The sequence below is a fragment of the Coenobita brevimanus genome, chromosome 8, assembly GCF_032717465.1.
Source record: "Coenobita brevimanus isolate Jiangsu-jjx chromosome 8, ASM3271746v2, whole genome shotgun sequence".
Lineage (NCBI taxonomy): Eukaryota > Metazoa > Arthropoda > Malacostraca > Decapoda > Coenobitidae > Coenobita > Coenobita brevimanus.
In genome coordinates, this window is record NC_136961.1 from 48135353 (window position 1) to 48161075 (window position 25723).

The 25723-nt window shown below is 40.5% G+C and overlaps 1 protein-coding gene across 3 annotated transcripts; it reads left to right on the forward strand.

The window, feature by feature from the left end:
- The first annotated feature begins 1804 nt into the window (after positions 1-1804).
- LOC145408560 (methylosome protein WDR77-like) lies at positions 1805-22433 on the forward strand. Of its 3 annotated transcripts, none has more exons than XM_080279273.1 (8): positions 1805-1947; positions 7097-7199; positions 8272-8453; positions 9871-10025; positions 12095-12267; positions 12880-13063; positions 16338-16415; positions 21737-22433. In XM_080279273.1, the coding sequence occupies exons 1-8, from the start codon at positions 1879-1881 to the stop codon at positions 21843-21845; spliced, it is 1053 nt and encodes a 350-aa protein (XP_080135399.1). In that variant the 5' UTR covers positions 1805-1878; the 3' UTR covers positions 21846-22433. The 3 variants fall into 3 exon arrangements, with proteins under 3 accessions (XP_080135399.1, XP_080135400.1, XP_080135401.1); XM_080279274.1 differs by having other exon boundaries at positions 7100-7199; XM_080279275.1 differs by lacking the exon at positions 1805-1947 and adding an exon at positions 2052-2168.
- The last annotated feature ends 3290 nt before the right edge of the window (positions 22434-25723 follow it).

The window sequence follows — 25723 nt, forward strand, 5'->3', positions numbered from 1 at the left end:
TACCATAAGTGCTGGTCAAACACTTGTACAAGGAAGTACTGTACAGTACGGTAGCTACTTGTTCATGGTCAGTGTGATGTATCTTACCATATCATAAGGCTATGGCTGGTTTTAGATGGGGTCCATTCTACCTATTTCTCAGAATGGAAATGCGCATTCTTTGTCGATGAAGTGGGGTTCATTTTTATGAAAGTAGAGCTCTTTTTTTTCTTTAGGAGTAAGGCTGCACCCATGTCAACTACTTCTGGTGTGGGCAAGTGTTTTACATCACTTACAACACACAGAAGTGACCTCACTGGACAAAGTTGCAAGCAAAACCTTCTATCAGTTACAGCGATGTAGAGCTCTGCCTACTCCAGAGAGCATTTGATGTGGATACAGCCTTAGACATCTCTGAGTACCCAAACTTTCAAAGGCAAAATTGTCCAGATTCCCAGTCATTTTTACTTTACTCTGACTTGGCCAGACATTACTGGCACTCCATCTTGAATACTGATATAACAAGAAATTATTACTAAATTATGATGCTAGAGATGAAATGGTATAGAAAGGATGTAGAGGTATGGTCTTTTGTTATTCTGCCAATGAGCTGAGAAAAGGGTGAAAATCTAGGCCAAGTTAAGATGACAGAAGGTCCATGAACATTATGTTAAATTCAATATACTGCACTAACCTGCTAATAATATAGGCATATACTGCAGTAAAATCAACAATAAAATCCAGAACTAATAATGCTTGCAGTACCTTAGTAACTTGTGTCCAGTGTATAAACCATGATGAACTCCACTCATGTCAAAGAAGGAATTGTACAAGGAAATACAGGTTATTTATCTAATTATATTACTATTAATGCATACTCTGTTTCTCTACATTATAAGTAAGAAGTAGTGAATGAAAAAATTAACTGGCAACATGAAAGGTTACTACAGCTAACCTACAGGCTATTTCATGTTAAAATGAAATCATATTTCACGGTATCTGTCAAAAAGGCATACAGAAGTGTTGGTAATAGGTTGAATATGTGTGAAATAGGTCTGTCAGGCTATGCACAGTGGAAACAAAAACTTCATGCTGGGCCAAAGTTAAAGAAAAATCATTGACATGTTACTGTAGTGGTTAATCAAAATAATTTATAAACAACCTAACTGAGCTGAAGCCATATACTCTTATTGTACTTTGTGTACATCACTCGTCAAGAAAGGCCAGTGCAATGAACAATATTACCTAATACTATAAACCTTCACTGAACTCGAAGTGGCATACAATCAGTGGCAAGCTAGTTGATGATCCATTAAAAATGTATTATCAAGACCATACCACCCTACTTATGCAGTTTGCACTCTCAAGAATGCTTCAGATTGTAAGCAGAATACGCACCTGGAGTTAGAGCTCACAAGTTCACATAAATTGTTTGGTTTGCCATCTCACGCAGTCCATGTCCGATACAAAACACTTCCTAAAGCTTGGCCACCAGTCCTCCAATAAAAATAAAACGCTATTACGCCCTCAGTAGCACTACAACTTAAAAAATGTTACACAGATAATTTTCCCTATAGTAGGAGAACAATAGTAAAGCCATAAAACGCCTCTACAGAATATTAGTGAAGTGGGTAAGTTAGGGAGAGGAGTAAACAAAGGTTGTCATTGGGTGGGCGGTGAAGAGACTGCCAATGAGAACCCACTTGCCGGCAACCTGTGACGTCACGCTTGCGGGGCCAGGGTGGGAGTCGGGTAAGGATAGGGGTGGTAGCATCACTGCCAGCACACAGCACAAATACACTCATACATACACAGGTTGCCTACATAAGTGGTGAGCGCAGCTGACTGGGCTGAGGCAAGCGTGGGTCATTAAAAGCTACCCGATCACAAGCGTTTGCCATGGCAAATGCAACGGATAAGGAGGATGGAGATATGGACGTAAATTCTCCGGAACAAATGGCGGCAATGGTATTATAATAGATCTCGTATTAGAATGGATTTGGAATAATTTATTATGCAATTTTCCTTTCAGTTACATGTAGAGGAGCTGGCACAGCATAAGCATATCAAAGCCCACATTTAATTACGCAAATGAGCCGATTTTATCAAATAGGCTACAATAATTATAGGACTTCTTGACAGGAGAGAGACGGACAATACCGATACCATTGCAATACTTCACGTTTGAGGTTGGTTCTAGTACAGTAAATTAAGCATTATTGTAACTTCAGGCTTTTGATACAGCAGCTTTAATCAACAATGGCATTATGTAAGAATAGGCCTATCTGTCTCACTTAAATTTGAACAAGCTAACTTTAAAAAAAAACATCATGACAATGTCACAGTCCCTGGAAAAATTGCAAGGCCATGCCCTACTACATTACACAGGTTCCACTCTACATTGCATTACACTTCCTATATGTTAACTGAGAGTTTTATAACTCTCAAAAATGCCTAAGCATCTTCACTGTCGCCATTATTTACTGCATATTTTTTATCATCTGTGCTGGACAGTCCTGAAGATGAAATATTTCTTTCACAGCTCACATTCACCGTCGCATTCAATTATTCTCCAATTTCATTTACAGTTTAGCAGTATTTTCTCAACCACTGTTATTGCCTTATTATCCACCAGCATCAAATTCCAGTTTCCAGAACTAGAATCCACCTTGTAAGCTTAATGATACCCATCCATGACAGGATAATTGCCAGAGAAGTGTTAGGGTTAGGTTGGTTTATAGTGATAGCAGTGGTAGGCTAGTTACCTGTACAGTCAACTTTCACCATGCTTGTTAGACAAAGGGCGGCACTAAAACAACTTAAAACTTGTTCCCACTGTCATATTTGACCAGTGGGAAATGCCAATACCTCTGACGTCACATCTGATGGGGCCTCCCACTGTGTGGCCAGCCAGTGGGAGGTGCCATGTGCCTTGTTGTTTCCCTAAGCTCTGACAACAGGATGACAGAATGTTTTCAAAGTGGGGTGTAGATATTATTGTGTGGATCACCTTTTCACATGCATTCCATTTGGCCTTCTCATCTTATTTAACAACATAATTATTCCATTAATTTTTTAGGTCTCTTATCAAGTTGATGGTGTTGTACCATAGAGTTTAATGGTTATTGCATTAATAGAGAAAACTAGCTATGGAGTTTATATGGGTATTTGCTTGGGGTGGTGCACAGCAGCATAAATGTTAAAAGTATTGTCAGCAGGCAGTTGTGTGTGTGTTCTTACCTTACCTAATTGTGTCTTTACAGGAATGAGTCAAGCTCGTAGTGGCCCTTGTCTTAAACCATTTTTATCGTACATATCCTTAAAATTGTGAATTGTTTTGACACACACTATTTCATTCGGTGGTGCATTCCACTGATCAGTTGCTCTATTTGGGAAACTAAATTTCCTTACGTCTTTATTGCCTTTCTTTTTATGCAGTCTTTTGCAGTGTCCTCTTGCTGATGCATCCCCATAGGTTATGTGAACATTTATGTCTATTTTCTCCTTCCCTGATTTGCATTTATATAGCATAATCATGTCACCTCTTTTCCTTCTCTCCTGTTGTGTTTGTAGATTCAGTTTTTTTAGTCTTTCTTCATAGCTTAGATCCCTTAAGCTTGGTACCCATCTTGTAGCGGCCCTTTGTACTTTTTCAATCTTATCTATGTGTTTTTTGAGACAAGGACTCCAGACTACTGATCCATACTCCAGGGTTGGTCAGATGAATGATGTTATTATCTTTCTTAGCATGTCTTCATTTATGTATGTGAACGCTATTATTATATTTGCAAGCAGTGTATACATGTTCTGTACCTTCTCACTGATGTGGTCAGCTGGAGATAGTCTGTTATTGATAATCAAGCTGGAGATAGTCTGTTATTGATAATCACACCTAGGTCCTTCTCTCTTTCTGATGTGTGTGGGGTTTTACTTCCTAACTTATAATCCCAATCAGGTCTTTTTCCACTTTTACCAAACTTAATTACATGGCACTTGTCCACATTGAATTCCATTTGCCATGTATTACTCCAGTCATGAAGTTTATGTAATTCTTCTTGTAGCTCTTTACAAGAGTCTGTGTTAGTAATTCTCCTTCGTATTTTTGCATCATCAGCAAACATATTTAGATAGCTTTCATTTCCAGTGTTACTGTCTATATCATTTATATACACTGAAAACATGATGGGTGCCAGCACTGAGCCCTGTGGAACTCCACTAGTCACATCTCTCCATGATGAGTAATTTCCCCTTAGTACTGTTTTCATATCTCTCTTTCTGAGAAAATCTTGCATCCAACAATACAGTTTGCCTTGGATTCCTCCTTGATGGTACAGTTTCCATAAAAGTCTTTGGTGCGGTACTGTCAAGTGCTTTCTTGAAATTAAATAGATACTGTCCACCCATCCTTCTCTTTTCTGTAATGTGTCTGTTACTTTGTCATAGTAACTCAACAGATTAGTAACACATGATTTTCCTTTTCTGAAACCAAACTGTCTTTCTGTTATCACATTGTGTTCTTCTAGATGATTTACCCAAGCTTTTCTAATACCTTGCTTACAACACTGGTTAGTGATACTGGTCAGTAGTTGAGTGAATTTTGTCTATTCTCCTTCTTGAATAAGGGACCAATGTTTGCTCTCTTCCAAATATGAGGTAGTTTACCTTGTCTCAAGGATTTCTTGAAAATTGAAGATAATGGTTTACTTAACTCCTTTGCACATTCATGTAGCACCCAGCATGAAATTTCATCAGGACCATTTGCTTTTCCATTGTCTAATTTACTTAACTCCTCTTGTATTTCTTTTTCTGATATTTGTATATATGGTATTATGTGTGGGCATGCATGTTCCACATAATCCTTCTCAAATTTTTTTTCTTCTGTAAAAACATTGGAAATTCTTATTTAGTGCTTCACAAATATCCTTCTCTTGTGTATAGGTGATTCCCTCATCTGTAATGAATTGTATTTTATCTTTTACTTTGGTTATGCATCTGATGTAGCTGTACAATAGCTTTGGTTGATCACTACTTTTATTTATGATATCCTCCTCAAACTGTTTTTGGGCTTCCCTCCTTATTCTTGTATAATCGTTTCTTGCCTGTTTATAGTTGTTATATTCCCTTTCACTATTGATTCTTCTGTATCTATTCCACAACAAATCCCTTTTTTTCTTTTTCTTTTTTACGTTCTGTATTGAACCATTTCTTTATTTTCTTTTCTGCTTCTTTGTGCTGTGGAATGTACTTCTGGACTCCTATTTCATAAAGTTCACAGAATTTTTTGTATATAGCATTTAAATCTTGTCCTCTAAGCTCCTTTTCCCAATCAGTTTCTAAGAGGTACCTTTTTAGGTCATGATAGTTTCCCTTTTTATAGTTTAGGCTCTTTTTGTAACTTTCATTGTTGTTAACTATGTCATATGCAATCCTGAAGTTGTAATTTAGTACTGCATGGTCACTTTTGCCGAATGGAGGGTGATATATTAAATTGTCAATATCGTTTTCTAGCTTAGTAAATATATATATATGATCTAGCACTGAAGGTACATCGAGTTTTTTTTTTCTGGTGCTTTCCCCTACATGTTGCGTTAGGAAAAACTCCTGCCTGAGATCCAGGAGCTTTTGGTCCCAACAGCTTTCTTGGCTTATTATATCTAGAGTTTTCCAATTTGTATTAAAATCTCCAGTTAGTATAATTCTTCCAGATTTCTCTTCCATTCTATGTAGTAATGCTCTTAAACTCTGAATTGTACTCTCTGCCAGATCCTCATACTTGCCTCTTTCCCATGTGTTTGATCTGGGTGGCATGTACAAATTGGCTACAATTACTTTCCCTTCAGATGTATTGATCTCTACTGCAATCAGTTCTGCGTGTGAGGGTATATCTAGTTCTATTTCTTTGACTTTTAGAGTTTTCATTGTTAATATTATAATTCCTCCTCCCTTTTTTAACTCTTCTCAATACATTGTATTCCTCTAAGTTTAGGATGTCATTTGATATCCTTGGTGTTAATTTTGTTTCAGTCAGGCATATTATATGTGGTTCATTTTCTCTTATATAACCATTCATCTCTAATAATTTAGATACCATTCCATCCACATATGAGTACATCAACTTAATCATCTTATTTATATACTTGTCATGACTTGGTTCTGCTACCTTCCTCCTTTTTATTCCCTCCTGTTTATGTACCACTTTCGTACCTGCAATCCAATTACAGTACTTTGTAAAAAAATGTAGTCTTCTCTTCCTCTGATCTTCCCTCATTTTTTGTTTTTGCTTCCTCTTCTCTTTCAGTAATTCCAGTTCCTCTTGTGTGTGTGTGTGTGTGTGTGTGTGTGTGTGTGTGTGTGTGTTACCTAATTGCATCTTCACCGGAATGAGTCAAGCTCGTACTGTCCCATGTCTTAAACCATTTTTATCGCATAGAGGTTAATGGTTTTTGTATTAATAGAGAAAACTAGCTATGGAGTTTATATGAGTATTTGGTTGGGGTGGTGCAGAGCAGTGTAAATGTTAAAAGAATTGTCAGCAGGCAGTTTTGTGTGTGTGTGTGTGTGTGTGTGTGTGTGTGTGTGTGATAACAGTACGGTGGAACTGCATAGAAGTCACCATCATCATCTAATCCAGTGTTGCCCCATGAGGAGCGTAGGAGCCCGGTACTAGGCAAGTTGGTCCTGACATATAAGATGATAGTGACCAGCCTCACTCATCCATGAACTGCATTATGTGAGCAGTAAACTCCAGCCACTCCTTGGATGTAAACCTGCACAGACTCAGTCCGACTGGAGCATTTTAACACTTTGGCTGACCCTGCACACGCGCCTTACTACACCCCAAGGTCGGCCAAGGGTTGCCAGGCAGCGAGTAGTTACCTGCAGATGTTTTATTCTTTTCTTATTTCTGATCTTATTTTTAGTGCTACATTATTCATTTTAGTGTCACATTGTTAGCAGTTGATTGTTCTGTAAGGAGATATGTATACAAGGGTGAATAGAATACCAGCATTACCAGTACTATAACAGATGTACAACTTGTGAAAGAACGTAGGCAGTTTGCATTAATGTGTACACTCTTTCATTATTTTTGACGTTACCTGTATTATTTTGTTCCCAGCAGGATGTTTCCACTTCTCCAGGCATGGACCATTTGGACCATCCCCTGGACAACACACCCTGCCAGGTTGACAAGCACCTTGACTTTGTTACTATTAATAAAGGTTAGTAGGCTGCCATTAATGTGTGTCATTTGTTACTGTGATGCGTTAGTTTATGCATGCTTATATCTCAGGGTTCCCATCTAAGAATAGAGAAAAATTCAGTTCTTTATCTGTTAGTTTCCATCCATCCATCCATCCATCCATCATCCAGGGTCCAATGGAGCAAAGGGAGGTGGAGAAATGGCGGGCGGGATGACCCTCCCTCACTGCATCTAAGGGAACCAGTCAGGCCAGACACCACCAGATATTGTATTTTCCATTGGCTAGGCTCCACATACTTCATCAAAGAAGCGGTGATACCTCATGCCAGTTTTTGGTAGCTTGTGTACAATCGATGATCATAGGACTCAACATACCAAGGCCCAAACAAATTGACAGATGATCATAAAACTTAAGATAGAGCCAAGCCAGCAGTGCTGGATATTGCATTGGGCCAAATATTGCAATGACTGATAATTGAGAGTTTAGTGTGGTGCAAGTGGCTGTGGAATGAATAGTAAAATATACATAGCAGTACAGTATATATACTGAAAGGCACTGGATGTTGCATTTGTGGGAGATCATTAATTGACCAGGCTGTCTTCTCTTGTAGTAACTGGATCAAAGTTTGCTCTGCTTGTGACTCCTTTGGTGTAACTGCTATACTGTTTTAACAAAACAGATAACCAAAAGTACGGTACCCAGTATTACAGTTGAACGTTGGTTATGTCAAATTTTTTGTTATACTGACTGAGTCGGGTATGTTTGAGGTTTTAGTGTAGCTAGTTGATATCCTTGGCCTGTGATAAAAAAAAAAAAACATATAACCAGGTAGCCCTCCTGTTGACTATGTGCCCTGCATGTAGGCTTTGCTTTAACTAAAATGAAGTTTTCATGTATAATCGAAGTCATAGCCAAAGATTAATTGTTGAGGTCCTTGTTTTCAGCCAGCATGGTGATTGAATGAATGTGTGGCTCATTTCTAATCCCATTCATATTTTCTCCACCCCTTCCCAATCTTTCTCCCCTCACCTCATCCTTAGGTAGGAAAAAGGTCATGATGATGTCCTGTTAACCATTATTATATTGTCAGAGGGGCACCTGTTACTGGGCAGCAGCAACTTGACTGGTCGGTACTGGGGTGGGTCCCTGTGGTACTATGACAACCCTGCTCTGGCACCCAGTGTGGAGAAGTGTTTGGTGGGTTATGAAGCTGGCTCGGGTTTGCCGGATGGAGTTTTCCTTGACGGAGATAAGATCTTGATGGTTGGACAGGTAAGGCATAATGTTTGATCAGTCATGGTACTAAACAGCATTCCTGTGGGTTTTAGCAGTACCATTCAGTACAGAAATTACTCGCACAGACCTGCAGGAGGGCTGCCATTAACAAATGATAAAAATTTTATGACAGGGGTTATCTTTCATAATTGTTAAATTCATTTGACACCTAAATTCTGTGGAAATAACATTTGTTACCAGAGAGCACCAAGTTAAATTTGTTGACTTTGGCATTGGCACATTAGGTTTCTTACATTGAGTGACAAGCCCAGTGGTTTCCTGTAAGCCAGGAAACCATTTACAGTGCTGAGTGGTAACTATATACCAACCCATACGTGTTCCCTGCGTGTCAGCAAGTGGGTTGGCAGAGGGTTAGTGCCCTTCCTCATAAAACAACTGTCTCAGAGACAAGCAGCCACCTGTAGGGGATTATGGCATCTGGCTTTACATAGGTAGATAGATTTACAGAGGGCAGTGGCTCAATTTGGACTTGAAACTCATTCGTCTCTTGATCCTTCTGGTTAGTAAGGTAAAGTTGTTAAGTTAGGTTAGGGACAAATGATTATTGACAGGTTGACTTTTTAAAAGTCTGACGTGGTAGTTGGTCAGTTGCCATGATTTGTTTGTAAAATTGATGAAGTTGTATAACCAACATCTTTAAAATTACAAATTTCCATAGCTTTTTAAGTGTCATCTTTTCCATTCATTCATCATCTAAATCCAGCTTTGCCCCGTGAGGTGCATAGGAGCCCGGGGATTGGCAAGTTGGTCCTGACATTTCAGATGAGAGTGACCAGCCTCACTTATCCCTGGGTGGCATTATGTGAACAGTAAACCCCAATCATCCCCTGGATATAAGCCTGCACCGGCTCAAACCAGTTTGAGTGCCGTAATTGCCCACTAAACCACCAGGCCCCATAATATGGTTATATGGTTACCATTCAGCATAGTAAATAGTTTCCTGGTGTACAGGAAACCATTTGGCTTGTCACTCAGTGTAGAGTCACACATAGAAGGAAGAGAAAAGAATAAAAGAAGAAAAGATTGAAGAGGAGGGATGGAAGGAAGAAAGGAAAGGGCATTCACCTGAGAGCAGCACTACATCAAGTGAGTGGGTGGTGAGTGCCCCCCACAAACCACCGGCACATTGATAGTTACATATGAGTTTATCTAGAAAAGTAAAATTATAAATTCTATGCATGGGAGCTTTGCAGTGTCATCCTAGAATTTAACAAATAAGGAAAAACTTGCTTGAAATGAAAGTTATGGTCTAGTATGAAAGATTATCATAATGATTTTTTTTTAAACTCATATTCGTGAATTCTGTCAGCCAGGTTATGATTAGGATACTTACGTGGAATGTCGTACAGTTTTTTTTTTTTTAAAGGCTGTATTTTTGTTTTTAAATTTTTAGGACTGTGGCTCAGTTGAGTTCCTGAAGCTGTCGATGGATGAGTCACAGATGCAGATGAGAAGTTTATGTCGGGTGTCAGAGCACGTTGATGCAGTTGTGTGTGTTGAGGTCACTTGCCTTGGCAAGAGTGCTCTCACTGGCTCTGCTGATATGAGGTATGTTCTACTTTTTGTGGTTTGTTGTTAATAGGTATTAAAATAAAATACAGCACAGTTGAATGTCTTAGAATTTTATTATGATTGTAGGAGGAGGCTGTAGCACGGGCCGAACAGGGTGGTACTCCCGAGGGGAATGGGAATGCTGGTGATAGGGAGAGCTGGAGCTCCTGTTTCACTAGCTATCTAACCACCCTCCTTTGCTGACCTTTTCATTGTGACAGTAACATGGAGAGTAGACCAGCATACTGTCCCAGACATTTCCTCTATCTTATGCACTACACCACATGCACTTTACATTTCACACAACGTATCCCACTACGTTACAGGGGTTGGCGCCAGCAAGGGCATGCAGCCAGAAAACTTTGCCCCCACTACCGAGTGGCGGACTTCTGGGGAGAGGCATGATGGGGGTTCTGCCGGCATAGATCATGGGTCCAGGGCGAGATGGGGCTCAGGCCGTGGTATAGGGTACAGGGCATTGCGGTTCCCAGGCTGCCACTTTCGCCTAATAGAGATGGGCCCAAACCTGGCGCCCTAGGAGGCTGCCCTATCCTATGTCTGTAAGCATTGTGCATCGAGATTAAATGTAGAAAAGAGTAAAGTGATGGTTATTGAGAGAGAAGGTGACTCCCAGTGTGATGTAACAGTGAATGGCGAGAGACTGGAATTGGTGAGAAAGTTCAAATACCTGGGTACAGTGATAGAAAAGAGAGGAAAATGTGCAAAAGAAGTGGAGAGTAGATTGACACAGGGAAGGAAAGTGGCTGGTGCTATGAAGGCCTTGATAAGGACCAGAGGCTTGAGTGTTGCAGCAGGGCGAGGCTTACATGAAGCAGTGTTAATGCCAACTTTAACATAAGGATGTGAGACTATGGTGTGCCACAAATATGAAAAGTCAAAATTAAGAACAGTGTACAGTAGATGGGACTGCTGAGGAATGTGTATGGAGTACAGAGAGCAGATAGGATACAAACAAATGTGATTCATGAAAGATGCGGAGTGAGGAAGTCTGTGGACACCAGAATCGAAGAGAGTGTACTGAGATGGTTTGATCATGTGGACAGAATGGATGACAGTAGAGTGGTGAAAAAGGTATATCTGAGCAAATTTGAAGGAGGGAGGAGGAGGGGTAGACCAAGAGGAAGGTAAATGGATATGGTGGATGAGTGTGTGAGGAAGAGAGGTATGGAAGCAGGTGAGGCCAAGGGACTGACAAGAGACCAAGCTGGCTTGATGAATTTTGTGCGGAGAAGCTCACAGCCAGGAATTTGGCACCCCTTTTTAATGTGACAGCATTTGGATTGCTTTATCAGATAGGTATATGTGAAGCTACAGAATGTGGTGAAATATTTTTGGCCTATTTGATGGAGCCAGGATTTTGAGGGCTTGAATGGTGAGTGAATGGAGGTGTGGCCCATTGAATTGGGCAAACTTTGGCTGTCTGGATGTTGCTACTCCTCTCCTTGCCCTAGAGTGGGAAAGGAGGTCTGGATGATGATGATGATGGTGACGATGATGTTTGCCATGTATTTTGAAGACCTGGTTAATGAGTGAATAGGTGTGATGTTCATTTCACCAGGCACCGTGTTGATGGCTTCACTTGACTGCTTTCCCTATTAGCCATTTCTCAATCCTGCCAATCCAGATGTTAAAGAGAATGAGAAATGGAGGTAGAATGATGATTAAGTTTAAAAATGTTTTGTGATAGCTCCCTTAGTTGTTTGATTTCATTTTCCTGCTTGTGGATCCAGTCCATATTTATTGAGTGGGAGACTGTTAAACCCTTCAGTTAGTTGATGTGTTTTATTATTCTTGCTACTTCCAGATGAGTATGTTCAGCCTTGGCAATACAGTACCTTGTGTAGGAAAGGAGTAAATGAAGACTATCTGAATGTTAGAAAAACACCTCTGTAGCAAAAAGCCATTATTGGTTTTGTTCAAAGCTACTTGAGAGCTGATCATTATTACTTGGAAATACAGTATCGTGATTAAAATGGCATGTACATAATCCAGTTTAAGAGGTTAATAGGTTGATGGTGCAGTTCAGGGTGTTTTTTGTTTCGCAGTATCCGTGTGTGGGACAGCGAGACGTCCCTGGTGTCACGGGTGCTGTCAGTAGCTCACTCCCAGCAGGTGACGGGGCTCTCACCTCACCCAGCCAATGACCAGCTCTTCCTGTCCTCTGGCATGGATGGCAATGTCCTTCTTTGGGATCTCAGATGTCCAAAACCAGCCTCATGTGAGCATAGTTAAATCTGTCATATTATAGTCCTTTATAGGGGGAGAGGATTTTCCTTTTAAATGTACAGGTTGGTACTTACATTTCTAGGCAGAGTAGCCTAGCTCTAGGCCCATATATCCCTGATGAAACAATAAAAGATTGGATTGTGTTTGAAGTTTGTATGTTTAACACCAGGCACAGACTTGATAGCCCATTCCCCAAAGCCATGCAATCCTCCTACATGTCACACCTCTCATGTCACCAGTTCAGCACTAATACCTACCATCCATATTGCATACATATTAATGTGGTCTAATTCAGAACTTGTGTAATGGCACTTCTTAATGGAAACTGTATCTGACTTCTCTCCTCCAGTTTGAACTACTGTACTTAAGATGCATAAAGTTGTCTGAAAGATTGGAGGGGAAAACAGATGGATTGAAGAGTAATGTTGGATTTGTGTTACTGGTAACTGAAGCTTAACTGTTGTTTTTGTGTTATTTATTTATTGCGCATGTAATTTCAAGGTAAAGATAAGATGGCAGGTAATATAGTAACATCAATTTTTGTTCCAGGCATCTGTTAAGAGTGTAGATACATGATACTAAAAGATGCCTGTATATGTTTCAGGCATTTACCGTGAATGGGATGACAAGCCAGAATGTGTAGCATGGACCGGGACTGATGATCGGTACCTTGTGGGGCTGCAGAGTGGTCGTGTGGCCCTGCGTTCCACCACACATCTTAACCACAACCTCACTTCACATCAGGTTCTCACTAGGCCACTCTACAGACTAGTCGTGAACCCAGTAAGGTAGGTTACACAGACTTATCAGTTAGAAAATCTGGTAACTACGAATCAATCATTATCATTGATTTTGTCACAATTATTTCCCATCGGTAACAGTGTTGTGTCAACATGTAAGCAGAACTTAGCTTTAAAATAGGCATTAAAAAAAAAAAAGAAAGTCCTCAGCAAAATAATGAATTGTATGTTGTACTTGCAGGCATGTTCAGAATTACTGGTAAATAAGTGGTATAATACTAAGTATAATCTTTCATATACAGTAGTGTACAACATTGTGACAAAATTACTGTACTGCACTGCAATTTTTTGACATTATTAAAAAATATATATATCATCATCATCCAATCCTACATTGCCCCATGAGGAGCTTATGAGCCCGGGGCTAGGCATGTGTGTCCTGACATTTAAGATGAGAGTGACCAGCCTCACTCATCCCTGAGTGGCATTATATGAGCAATAAACCCCACCCACCCGTTGGATATAAACCTTCACCGGGTCAATCCGATTGGAGTGCCGTAATTTCCCACTAAACCACCAGATGCCAAAATATGGTTACATGGTACCATCCAGCATAGTAAATGGTTTCTTGGTGTACAGGAAACCATTTGGCTTGTCACTCATTGTAGAGTCACCCTCAGGCAGAGGGAAGAGGAAAGAATGAAGGAAAGAAAGACAGAAGAGGGAGTGTAATGTCACCTGTAGGCAGAAGGACGAGGAAAGAATGAAGGAAAGAACGACAGGAGAGGATGGAAGGAAAGAAGGATGGAGGACAGGAAAGGGCAGATACCTGAGGGCAGCACTACATCGAGTGAATGGATGGTGAGCACCCCCACCTATATTGTAATAAATAGTCAGGACATTACAAGAAGAAAGAATGAGATTTCGTCCTTATGAAGTAGTTAATGTGGTCAGTTAGAAAGTGACCAATGCAAACTTAGGAAACAAAGGATCAGAAAAATACCGTAATAGAAGTGAATGTATGAATCCAATAAGATGTAAGTGGTAGTGATTGTATCCCTGCTTTTAACCCTTTCAAGTTGAGGACATACTTTGAATAAGTTTTTGCAGCTTAGGAAATACCTCCCAGTATGAAGGCCTTATTATAAGCTGTGACAGATTATTACAGTATGTCTTGAATGTGGCAGGAAGTTGTCTACAAGAAGTCCATGATAGAGATTGCCTTTTTTTCAGTGTAGTCCACAGTATACTGTACAGCATTACAAAATGATTACCCGGTACCTGCGGAAGTGTCACAGTCTCTTATAATCATCACCATCATCATCATCATCTGGACCACCTTTCCCACCCTAGGGCAGGGTGAGGAGCCTCTTATACAGTAATACTAATTTTTAAGTTTCCTCAAGTTACAGTACTGGTTCTGTGAAAGCGGTGAAATTTAACTCATTGCTTGACCTATGTCTTACTGTATAGTGATGGGAATGGTTTCAGGTGACTGTGTGATGGTCAGGATTTCTTTTAAATAATCTTTGGGTGAGAAATGTGCCAAACTGCTGTGATATACAGTAGTATTGCATTTATTTTTATCTAAATTCATTCATTCGTTATTTAATCCAGTGTTGCCCCATGAGGAGGGTAGGAGCCCTGGGCAAAATACTGGATTGAATTCATTGATAAAGTTGGTAGTAGCAATAGTAGTTGGTCCCTAGGCAGTCTGGCCGAACAGCCCCGAGTCCCTAAGGAAGGCCACGGCTGAGACCGGGATTTCCTACAGAGCTCCCAGGGAGTGTATGTCGTGTTGTTGGCGTACGTGATTGTGTGCAATGCAGTCTTCCATAATGTGCTTAATAGTGTGGTGTGCTGTGTTGCATCCTGGACAGGCATCAGCAATGGAGTCATCCAGCCTCTTCTGATAACTTAAGAGGGCTGGATGATGCCCACATCTCAGCCTGGCCAGGTGGACCCTGTCCTCACGAGGGAGATAGGATTCAGAAGGGTGGATATCGGGAGGCCATGTAAGCAGCTGTGTGTTAAGTGACTGAATGGAGTGGCAAGTGATTTGAGTATGGATATGCTTCTGGAAGTTGGTCCGAGGTGGGTGAGGGGGGAGAGGTGACAGTATTTGTGTATGATATTGTGTGCTGGGTGTTGTTTTGATGTTCCTTGGTGTGTTTGGATGTGCTGCCATGTAGTGTAATGGATGTTGTGGGTTTGTGGAGGCTGCAGCTAGAATTTGGGTGCCTCTCTTGTCTAGATGATCCTTGACTTTGAGGACTTTGGTTTCTTGATGTAGATGGTCTGTGGGTGTAGTAACTGTGTAGCCTGTGATTATTTTTAGGGCCTTGTTCTGTATGGTCTGTAGAGTGTTGTAGTGTGTTTTAGTGAGGTTAGGAGCCCAAGCAGGGCTTGCATAATTCATCACTGAACGTATATATTGTTTGTATATTGTGGTGGTGGTTTCTTTGTTGTGTCCAAATGTTGTATGGGCAAGTGACCTCAAGGCATTGAGTCTTGGTGCTAATTTACCTTTACTATTTATGATGTGTTGTTTAAATGACATTGATATATTGTTGTTACACCAAGGATTTTTTGTGTGTGTGGGGGGAGGGGGGAGTGTTGTTTCTGGTGAGGTGTGGAATGTGACTGTGTTCTGCTGTCCAGTTTGTGAGAAGGGTCACTGTAGATTTGGCTGGGGCTGTTTTGAGCCTGTTTGTGGTGAACCGTTCGTGTAGTGTGTTGAGGTAAGGTTGGAGGATGTGTGCGGCTGTGTTTGCGTTTTGGTGTGTACATGTAAGTGTTATGTCGTCTGCATAGGAAGCTATGTGTATCTGTGGTGTGTGGGTACGTCGTGCATGTATAGGTTAAAGACTGTAATGGACAAAACAGATCTTTAGGGGACTCCATTTGTGAAGTTTCTGATGTTCGAAGACTGACCGGCAAATTCGAGAACCTGGGAGTGGCTTTGGTCGCCTGAGCAAGTTAAAGATGGTTTACGATGATGGCTGGATAGGAGGCTCATTCATGTGGAAGCAGTAGTTGGAACCTTAAATGCTTATTTGATGAAGTTTATGTACAACTGTGTAAAAATTTATTGAGCCGAGGTATTTGGAGTTGAATTATTTTGCCAGTTTGTACATAGGGAGTATGAAATTTCCTCGCCCATCAGTGGCCTGAAGTCAGGAATTTTCTAGACTACCACCTGCAGGTATCTTTTGAAGTTTGTTCCAGAAAGATGACTTGCATAGCCAAAGTGTTTATAGGACTTCCGATAATTATATACTTAACTACAATTATAATTTCATACTTCATTAAAACTTTTCAGACCTTCCCAGGTGGCAGTTTGTGGTAATGACAGCAGAACATTAGTCATGGACATCACTGACCAACAGATCAAGCAGAGGTGAGTATTTAGTCTCTAAATTTGTTATGTTTGTGTGGAACTGTTAACATTGCATATGTAGTAATTTTGTTACTTTTGGTGGTAGGACTTTCAGGCAAGAAAGTGCTTTGGCTTATGCACTATTAGTTGAATCCTAAAGGTGGCAAGGTTTTTGTCATGTAAAATGCTATCAGGGACGTAAGTTAGCCTCCTACCCACAAATACAGTGGACTAAAGTAGTTTAATCTTTGGTTGTGTCTTTATTTTATTTTTTTGTTTATTTTTAACCCTTTGACGCAGGGCTTATTTTGGCTTGGCGTCCCTCTCCTTACAGGTATATTTCCCAAAGTAGCCTTTTTTCAAACCTTTGTATCTGGGAAAGTATAGCAGTTAGGAAAACAAATTAAAGACAGCATTACTCACCAACTCACCTTCTTGCGAATGAAAGCATCCCCAGGTCTGCAGGTGGTTGTGTTGATGAGAATGGACGTGACGAAGATGAGTAACATTTGGCACTTGAGACGGGATGTCACCATGTGTTTTGTGCATGACCCCAGCTTTGGTTTGGAAGCGCAGAGGACTGGTGCAGCCGTGGTGTTTATGGCCTACGTGACTTCCGTGCTTACCACCATCTTCGCTCTCCACAGCTCCAGGATAGTCCAACTCTTCTTCTGATGGGAAGGTGTCACTATCGTAGGCCATTCCCACCTCTTGAAGCACTGTGAGAGCATGGTCAGACGTCTCAGAGCGGGCAGGGGTGGGCACATGTCATGTCGCTCTCAACATTATAACTTCCATAATTTTCTGAGGAAGATTTTCCACTGCTAGATATACTAGACACAGTGATGTTCAAGGCACACCCTGTGGCACAATCACTGAGCCCTTTCCTAGTATCCTTGGGCAGAGGCTTGGCGTGGGAAATGAAATTCAATGCAAAGAAGTGTAAAATATTGGAAATGGGTAAAAGTACCAAGAGGCCATCACTGAATTATATGATGGGTAATGAACCTATCACAAAAGCGAGAGAAGAGAAAGACTTGGGAGTGCTGATCCAGGAGAGTTTGTCTCCTGAAAAACATATGAACAAGTTAGAGAGATGTATAAACTTCTGACTAACATAAGAGTAGCATTTCATTACATGGATGAGGAGATGATGGAAAAACTGATAGTGGCCATGATCTGCCCCAGGTTAGAATATGCAGCAGTGCTGTGGTCCCCACACAAAAAGAAAGATATAAACAAGATTTAAAGAATACAAAGAACAGCAACTAAGATTGTCCCCAGTCTGGCAGATGTTGTACAAAGAGAGTCTGGAAAAGCTGGATTTGCCGTACCTAGAGGAAAGGAGAGAGAGGGGCGACATGATTGCAGTGTTCAAGACCATGATGGAAGTAGATAAAATTGACAGAGAAGATCTGTTTTTATGGGATAAGAGAGTAACAAGAGGACACGGAATGAAACTGAAGAAGCCAAGCTGCTTGAAGGATATCAAGAAATATAGTTTTCCTTATAGATGTATAGACCTGAGGAATAACCTAGACAAAGAGATCGTCCAGTCTAAAAACTTATACGAGTTTAATGCAAAATTTGACTTATTGAGAAACAGAGACAGGACCCCACGAGCGTAGCTCATTCGCTGTATATCACAACTAGGTAAAATATATACACACGCACGCACGCACGCAAGCATCACACACACACGCACACGGGAGACAAGCGGGAGTGGGAGGTCAGGGAGGCTGGAAAAGCTGGATTTGTCTATCAACTTGTACCTTTCCTTCTTGCTGGAAGTTTGCTCTCATTCAGCCAGTCCCATTCTCATCCCTCAAACTATCACCTAATTGCTTGAACATCCTGTGTCTCAATAGTTTTCGAGTCAGTTCTTAACAATTTTAACCGTTTAACCGCGGGTATTGTTTTGGTCTGACTGTCCTCTCCCGCGGGGGTTTCAGCCAAATGTAAACAAACCTTTAAACCTTAATAACTCTGCACAGAATAAAGCTAGAGAAAAAAATAAGGTACCATTAGAAAGTACTAACCTTCAGCTTTCCATTGATGTAGGTTTCATGACTTTGTTGACTTTCACAGGACGGGCAGTGCCGTTAGAAGTGAGGGGTGTAAAATCACTATTTTTCGCTCACACATCATTACCTTCGCTCATACACCATTACCAAATGCCAACCTCATTCTGATAATAATACTATAAACATATATGAACACTGCACATACGATAAACACCCACTCTGTGTTCACTGAGGCAGGTAAAAGGCACTGTAATTACCTGCACTTCACGGCCACATCAGCGGTGTTGTAATCACTATTTTTCGTTCACACACCATTACCAAATGCCAACCTCATTCTGATAATAATACTATAAACATATATGAACACTGCACATACGATAAACACCCACTCTGTGTTCACTGAGGCAGGTAAAAGGCACTGTAATTGCCTGCACTTCACTGCCACATCAGCGGTGTTGTAATCACTATTTTTCGCTCACACACCATTACCAAATGCCAGTCACATTCTGACAATAATACTATAAACATATATGAACACTGCACATACGATAAACACCCACTCTGTGTTCACTGAGACAGGTAAAAGGCACTGTAATTGCCTGCACTTCACTGCCACATCAACATGTGTTGTCACTCACACAGCTGGACAGATACTGATGCGCGCTTGGTCAGGGGTGGGGTGGGGGGCCCAGGGGGTGGGAGGTGTGGCCCCAGGGGGGGGAAGAGGGAGGTGGGGGGTCGGCTGGAGTGAAAGAACTTAATAGCTACTCTCCCTTGAAACAATTGGCGCACGGAAAAAACGCGGGGTGTTCAAAATATTCACAAACATTCGAGAATGACACCCGCGGTTTGGTCCAGTTTTTGCAACGTCATTCTGGAATGACACCCGCGGTTAAAGGGTTAAAGCATCTTTCCTATCACAACCTTCATTCTGATCGTCAGTATGGGTTCTGTCAGGGACACTGCACTGGTGATCTTCTCACCTGCCTTTCAGACTCCTGGTCGTCGTCCTTTCAGGACTTTGATGAAAGCTTTGCTATTGCACTTGACATCTCAAGGGCTTTCAATCAAGTCTGGCATAAATCTTTAATCTCAAAACTGCCCTCTTACGGTTCCGATCCTTCTATCTGTGCCTTCATCTATAGCTTCCTTTCTGGTCATTTTGTAGCTGCCGTTGTAGACGACCATCATTCTTCTCCTAGATCTATCAACAGTGGTGTTTCTCAGGGTTCTGTCCAATTACCAACTCTCTTCCTTTTATTCATCAATCACCTTCTAAGCTGTACTTCTAACCCTATGCACTTGTATGCTGATGATTCCACCTTTCACCTTTCCATTCGGTTCCCGCAATGTCAGTCTCAGCAGTTACATCAGTAACAAGAGATGAGGCTATGGAACACCTTATGTCTGACTTGGCTCATATCTCTGACTAGGGTAAAAATAATCTTGTTTTTAATGCATCAAGGACTCAGTTCTTACACCTATCAGCCAAACAGAATCTTCCACAGGAGTACCCACTAATGTATAATAATATCCAGCTCAGTCCTGCATCATCCTTGAACATGCTTGGGGTTTCATTTACTCGGGACTTATCTTGGAAAGATCATATTACATCTCATGTAAAATCTGCTTCCAAGAATTTAGGTGTGCTAATCTGACTCTGTACCTTCTTTACCCCTGCACAGTTGTTGACTTTATACATGGGTTTTATTTGCCCCTGTGTAGAGTACAACTTTCATGTGTGGGGAGGCTCCCCACATACAGCTCTTCTCAATAGGGTGGAGTCAAAGGCTTTTCATCTCATTAACTCTCCTCCTCTTACTGGCTCCCTTCACCCTTCGTCTCTTTATCACACTGTTGCATCTTTATCTCTCTTGTGTCACCACTTCAATGGTCACTGCTCCTCTGAACTGTCTGCTTGCATCCCTTCACCCCTACGACAGATGCGTAGCACCCCTCTAGCAACAAACTCTCATCCCTTTTCTGTCCAGCTCTCTAATGCAAGAGCTTACCGTTACTCCCAGTCCTTCATTTATGCAACAGGTCAACTCTGGAACTGTCTCCCTCTGTCTGTATTTCCTACTTCCTATGATCTCCAGTCTTTCAAACGCAGTGTGTCCAGGCATCTTGAAATGAACAGATCTTGAATTTGGCTCTCGTGTATTGTTTTTGTTTTATTTTTTTTCTTGGAAGGAATCTTTTGTGGGCTCCTGGCCTTTGGTTCCTTCTTCCTTGCATTAAAAAATATATATATATATATATATATATATATATATATATATATATATGTACCACTCACTTGATGTAGTGCTGCCTACTTCCTTAGCCTTTATCATTCTTTTTCTGTGCCTGTCGTCCTCTCTTCCTATTTCTCCCATCTCTCTTGTCACTTATTGCTTTTCTTTCCTTTACAGGTGGCTTTACATTGAGTGACAAGCCAAATGGTTTCCTGTAAGCCAAGAAACCATTTACAACGCTGGGTGGTAACCATATAACCAAATCATACGTGCTCCCTACGTGTCAGCAAGTGGGTTGGTGGAGGGTTAGTGCCCCTCCCCGTAAAACAAATAACTCAAAGTCAAATGGCCACCCCTTACAGGATTATGGTATCTGGCAATAGATAGATAGATATATATATATATATATATATATATATATATATATATAATTGTGGGATTAGCAACCACACTGCGCCTGTCCACTTGCCGGCCTCCATAAGTCTTGACGGTACGTAAAATTTTTCTCCCAGTTCATGAGAATGTTCCTCACTGTCAATTCACCTAAGCCAAGGTCATGTCCAATGTTTGAGTTCCCTTTACCTTGCTTACTCACCTGTGCAACAATCATTTTCAGCTCCAAAATGATCCTCTTACAATTAGAATGAAACAGTGGTGCCTTGATTTAATAAAGGAGCAAGAGCAGGTCCTGTACAATGCTAAAAACACCACAGTATGTGAGCGCAGCATGGGCAGACGCAGATTCAGGGTCTTCGGACTTGAGAGCTGCTGTGGGGGAGGGAAAGGGCATGAAATCGAATAGCCATCTGATGGTGGCTTCAGATACTACCATTTTGAGTGTGAATACTGTTTCCCTTGCTTTTAGGTGACATTTGCATTTTAGAATCACATTTCGCATACTGTATTAAAAAATTTATTTTTTTTCCGGAGTCCGCATATTAGTTGTTTCGTGTATTGAGATCTCGCATATTGAGAGACCCCACTGTAATAATATGCTGGATGATGCAGGTTTGATGCTAGATAACGTATTAGAGAGTTTCATTGCATTCTTTGTTGTTGAAGATGATCATGGTTTTTCCAGGTATGAGGATGACCGCCACGCTGATTTCATTCGAGGGTTGGCCTGGTTGGATGCAGATTCCCTGATCTCTTGTGGGTGGGACAGCTCAGTCTACATACATCAGTTATAATAAAACAGCCAGCCAGAATTTCTATGTGCCGGAGAAGTGTGATTATTATGTAAAGTATTATCAGGAATCAGTAGACTAGTTACACTTTCACTTACATTATATAAGGCAGTGCCACTTGCTTCCATGGGTCAGTCATTGTCTTTTGATGGCTGCTTTCCAAACTGCATTCTCCAGCAGCATCCTGGTCAGTTGCACATCCAGACTACGTTTATTAAACCGGTGTGTATACAGTCTTTGTCACTTGATGGCTGCTTTCCAAACTACATTCTCCAACAGCATCTTGGTCAGTTGCACATCCAGATTGCATTCTGTTAAACCAGTGTGTATTGTTTTATGCTTTTGAAACGGTTTCTATATAGCACCCAGGAATTTTTAGAAGCAGTGCAGGACTGTATATAAAAGTGAATAGTATGGAACATATGGCTGGGCTAAATATATGTAGACAACATGTGAATGTTTGCCATGTGAAGGTACAGCCCTGATATACTCTTGTTTATTTCATACAATACGTCGCGAAGTCTTTTGTTGGTTAATATTTACCGGCACTTAAAATTAATACATACTATTTATGAATCCTTTGAATGTTACCACTGTAATACCTTTATAATAATATAAATTGATATATTTTTAAACAGGTGTATTTCTTCTTCATAGATAATGATCCTCTTTTCTCATCAGTATGTTGCTGATGGAGCAATAAATAGCTGAATGATGAACGGATGGTATTTGTTCTACTAAAGTGGAATTACATGCCAATATTCCTTCAAATCCACTTTCTTTATATTATGGCTGCTGCAAAGTTTTATTCAACTTATTAGAGATTTCAAACTGAGGCAAGAAATAAAATATTTTAGCCTTTGAGTATGATGATTACTTTTTCTCTGGCTACAGCTTTTAATACTTGCCACTGCCAGATTTCTTTTCACTTTAGTTTTCATCTCTGGTCAGATTTGATAAAAAAAATAGCTTATTAAATCTGATCTGAGAAGAGATGAACCTTAAGCTTTTGAAAGCTTGCATCTGATTGGTTGTCCGAGTGCGTTCATCATTAATGATGCATTTTAAATTATTTTTATTATATGGGTTTCAATAACTGTTTGATGATGATAAAATGTTATACAGTATATAGTTATGTGCATACCTTAATTGAAAAATCGGGCCTTAGAAAGCTTATCAGACGGCCTAGATTTTGAATTCTCGAGACAATACAGAACACGTCCATATAAAGTTTTACAAACACAGTAATCCTTCAATTATCCAACATAACAGAGCCAAAGGCATGTCCGGATAATGAACAGTATACCCCTAATATACCCAGACCGTACCAATACCCAACCTTCAACCTATACCTAACCCATTTGCACAGTATCTCTGCTTACTTTGCCAGTGTTTTCCAGTCATTCAGGCATATTTAGACATTAAAACACATAGGAATATCCAAAGTAAAGCTAAACACCAAGGAAACCATGCAAAAAAAATTGAAAGCCAAAATACACCCTACCTAACACACTACTGTATGTACAGCACCCCTCCTAATTTTGGCAGTTTTCATGTCAATCTGCCATATTTAGACATCAAAACACACATAGGGATATCCAGAGTAATGCTCAAAACCAAGAAAATCATGAAAAAAAAAAAAAAACACCCTACATATACACTAATGTATGTACAGTACCCCTCCTAATTTTGGCAATGTTTTCAGGCCAATCTGGCATATTAAGACATCAAAACACACAGGATTATCCATGTTAATGCTAAACGCCAAGGAAACAATGCATACATAATAAACATCCAACAAAAAACTCAGTATAGTTGGAAAATCAGTTAAATGACACCAGCGATAACTGCTCCCGGGCCACAAAAATATTCATCGACCAAATATGCCACCGGAAATTGGTTGAATTGGTATAAGTTGTATACTATCATCGTTGATGCTTATACTATATGATAAGCTAATAAAGACACAAAAAACTGATCAGTAAAGGTACGGAAATGCAGTGAGAATAAATAGTGATCAAGAATAAAACTTACCTCCATATAACTTCCCACCATCATAGTGCAAAATTCTGCACCATCATCCACTCACTTGATGTAGTGCTGCCTACTTCTTCCTTAGCCTTTATCATTCTTTTCCTGTGCCTGCCCTCCTCTCTTCCTATTTCTCCCATCTTTCCTGTCACTTCTTGTTGCTTTTCTTTCCTTTACAGATGGTTTCACATTGAGTGACAAGCCAAATGGTTTCCTGTACACCAAGAAACCATTTACAACGCTGGGTGGTAACCATATAACCAACAAGTGGGTTGGTGAAGGGTTAGTGTCCCTCCCCGTATAACAAATAACTCTAAGTCAAATGGCCACCCCTTACGGGATTATGGCGTCCGGCAATAAATAGATAGATAGACCTATCTATCTATCTATCTATTGCCAGACGCCTCAATCCCGTTTGGGGTGGCCACAAACAAATCGCCTCCAAGTCGCCCTGTCCCCCGCCATTTCACTCCCCTGCTCCCAGCTCACACCCCCCTCTCTCATATACCTCTCCACCCCATCCCTCCATCTCATCCTCGGCCTCCCTCTCCCTCTTTCCCCCTCCACCTCACTCACATACACTCTCTTCGTCAGTCTTTCACCCTCCATCCTCTCCACATGGCCAAACCACCTCAGTGTGTTCCTCATAACGCTTCCTATCACATCCACATCAACACCACAACGCTCCTTTATATCCTCATTCGTCAGCCTGTCTCTCCATGTGACTCCACAGGCTCCTCTTAAATAACTCATTTCCACTGCTTTCACTCTTGACTTGTGTCCTTCCAACAACGTCCAAGCTTCACTTCCGTACGTTAGAGTTGGTATCACAATACTGTCATGTAGTAACCTTTTCACTTCCATGCTCACTTCCCTGTTTCTTATCACTGCTTTCAAGGAACCAGCAACCTTTCTTCCCTGCTGTACCCTTTCAAGTACTTCACCCTCCAAACCTCCATCCTTACTCATCACACTACCCAAGTACTTAAACGTTAAGAGTTAATTCTGTTAATTAATATGAACGCACATGTCTAGATGCAGACTTTCAAGAGCTTTCTCGTGGTCACTTCGGAATTTCCTCCTAGGAGGAACTTTTAGAAGCAACTCTCATCCACAACCACATTTAGTAATAATTTTAGGAGTACTCCTAGAAGTTTTTATTAATACCGGCCCTGATCTACACTACCTCTTCCCTTCCTAAAGCCTCCCTGTTCTTCTCCAACTAATTCCTCTGTTCTTTCTGTAACTCACACATCTTATATCTGCATACACATGCGGTAATACACGCATGGGCACACATGTTGTAGTCATATGATGGGTAATCTTATAATAACGGTGATAAGATGATGATTATGATGATGATGATGATAATCCAAGATGATGTGTGGGATACTGAGAGGATCTTATGGGTAGTGTAAACGCACCTAAATACTTACTAAGATTGTTTCATTCAGCTGAGATATATTCTGGCAGTCAGATGTTAATATGCATGTCATAATAAAAAAAATATATATATATATATATATATATATATATATATATATATATATATATATATATATTAATATCTTGAGACTTGGTGGCAGATATAATTAAAAAGGCGCATCTTACGTAGCGGTTAATGGATGATGATGCTATAAGCGATCATTTTCGACAAGTTTTACTCTAGATAATTAAAATCGTCTGACAGTAATATGAACAGAGGCAAAGAGACGTTCTCAAAGTGAAGTGGTTAATGTATAGATAATGATAATGTTTAAGTATATAACACATAAGTGAAAAGAGTATAGTTAAAATGAAATATACAGTAAAGCAAATGTTACCGAGCATGATTAAAATGAGTCTTCTGT

Coding starts and splice junctions, on each gene's coding strand:
- LOC145408560 (XM_080279273.1), top strand. CDS start 1,879: ATGGCAAATGCAACGGATAAGGAGGATGGAGATATGGACGTAAATTCT. Junction 1,948..7,096: donor CGGAACAAATGGCGGCAATG/GTATTATAATAG, acceptor TTTTGTTCCCAG/CAGGATGTTTCCACTTCTCC. Junction 7,200..8,271: donor CTTTGTTACTATTAATAAAG/GTTAGTAGGCTG, acceptor TTATATTGTCAG/AGGGGCACCTGTTACTGGGC.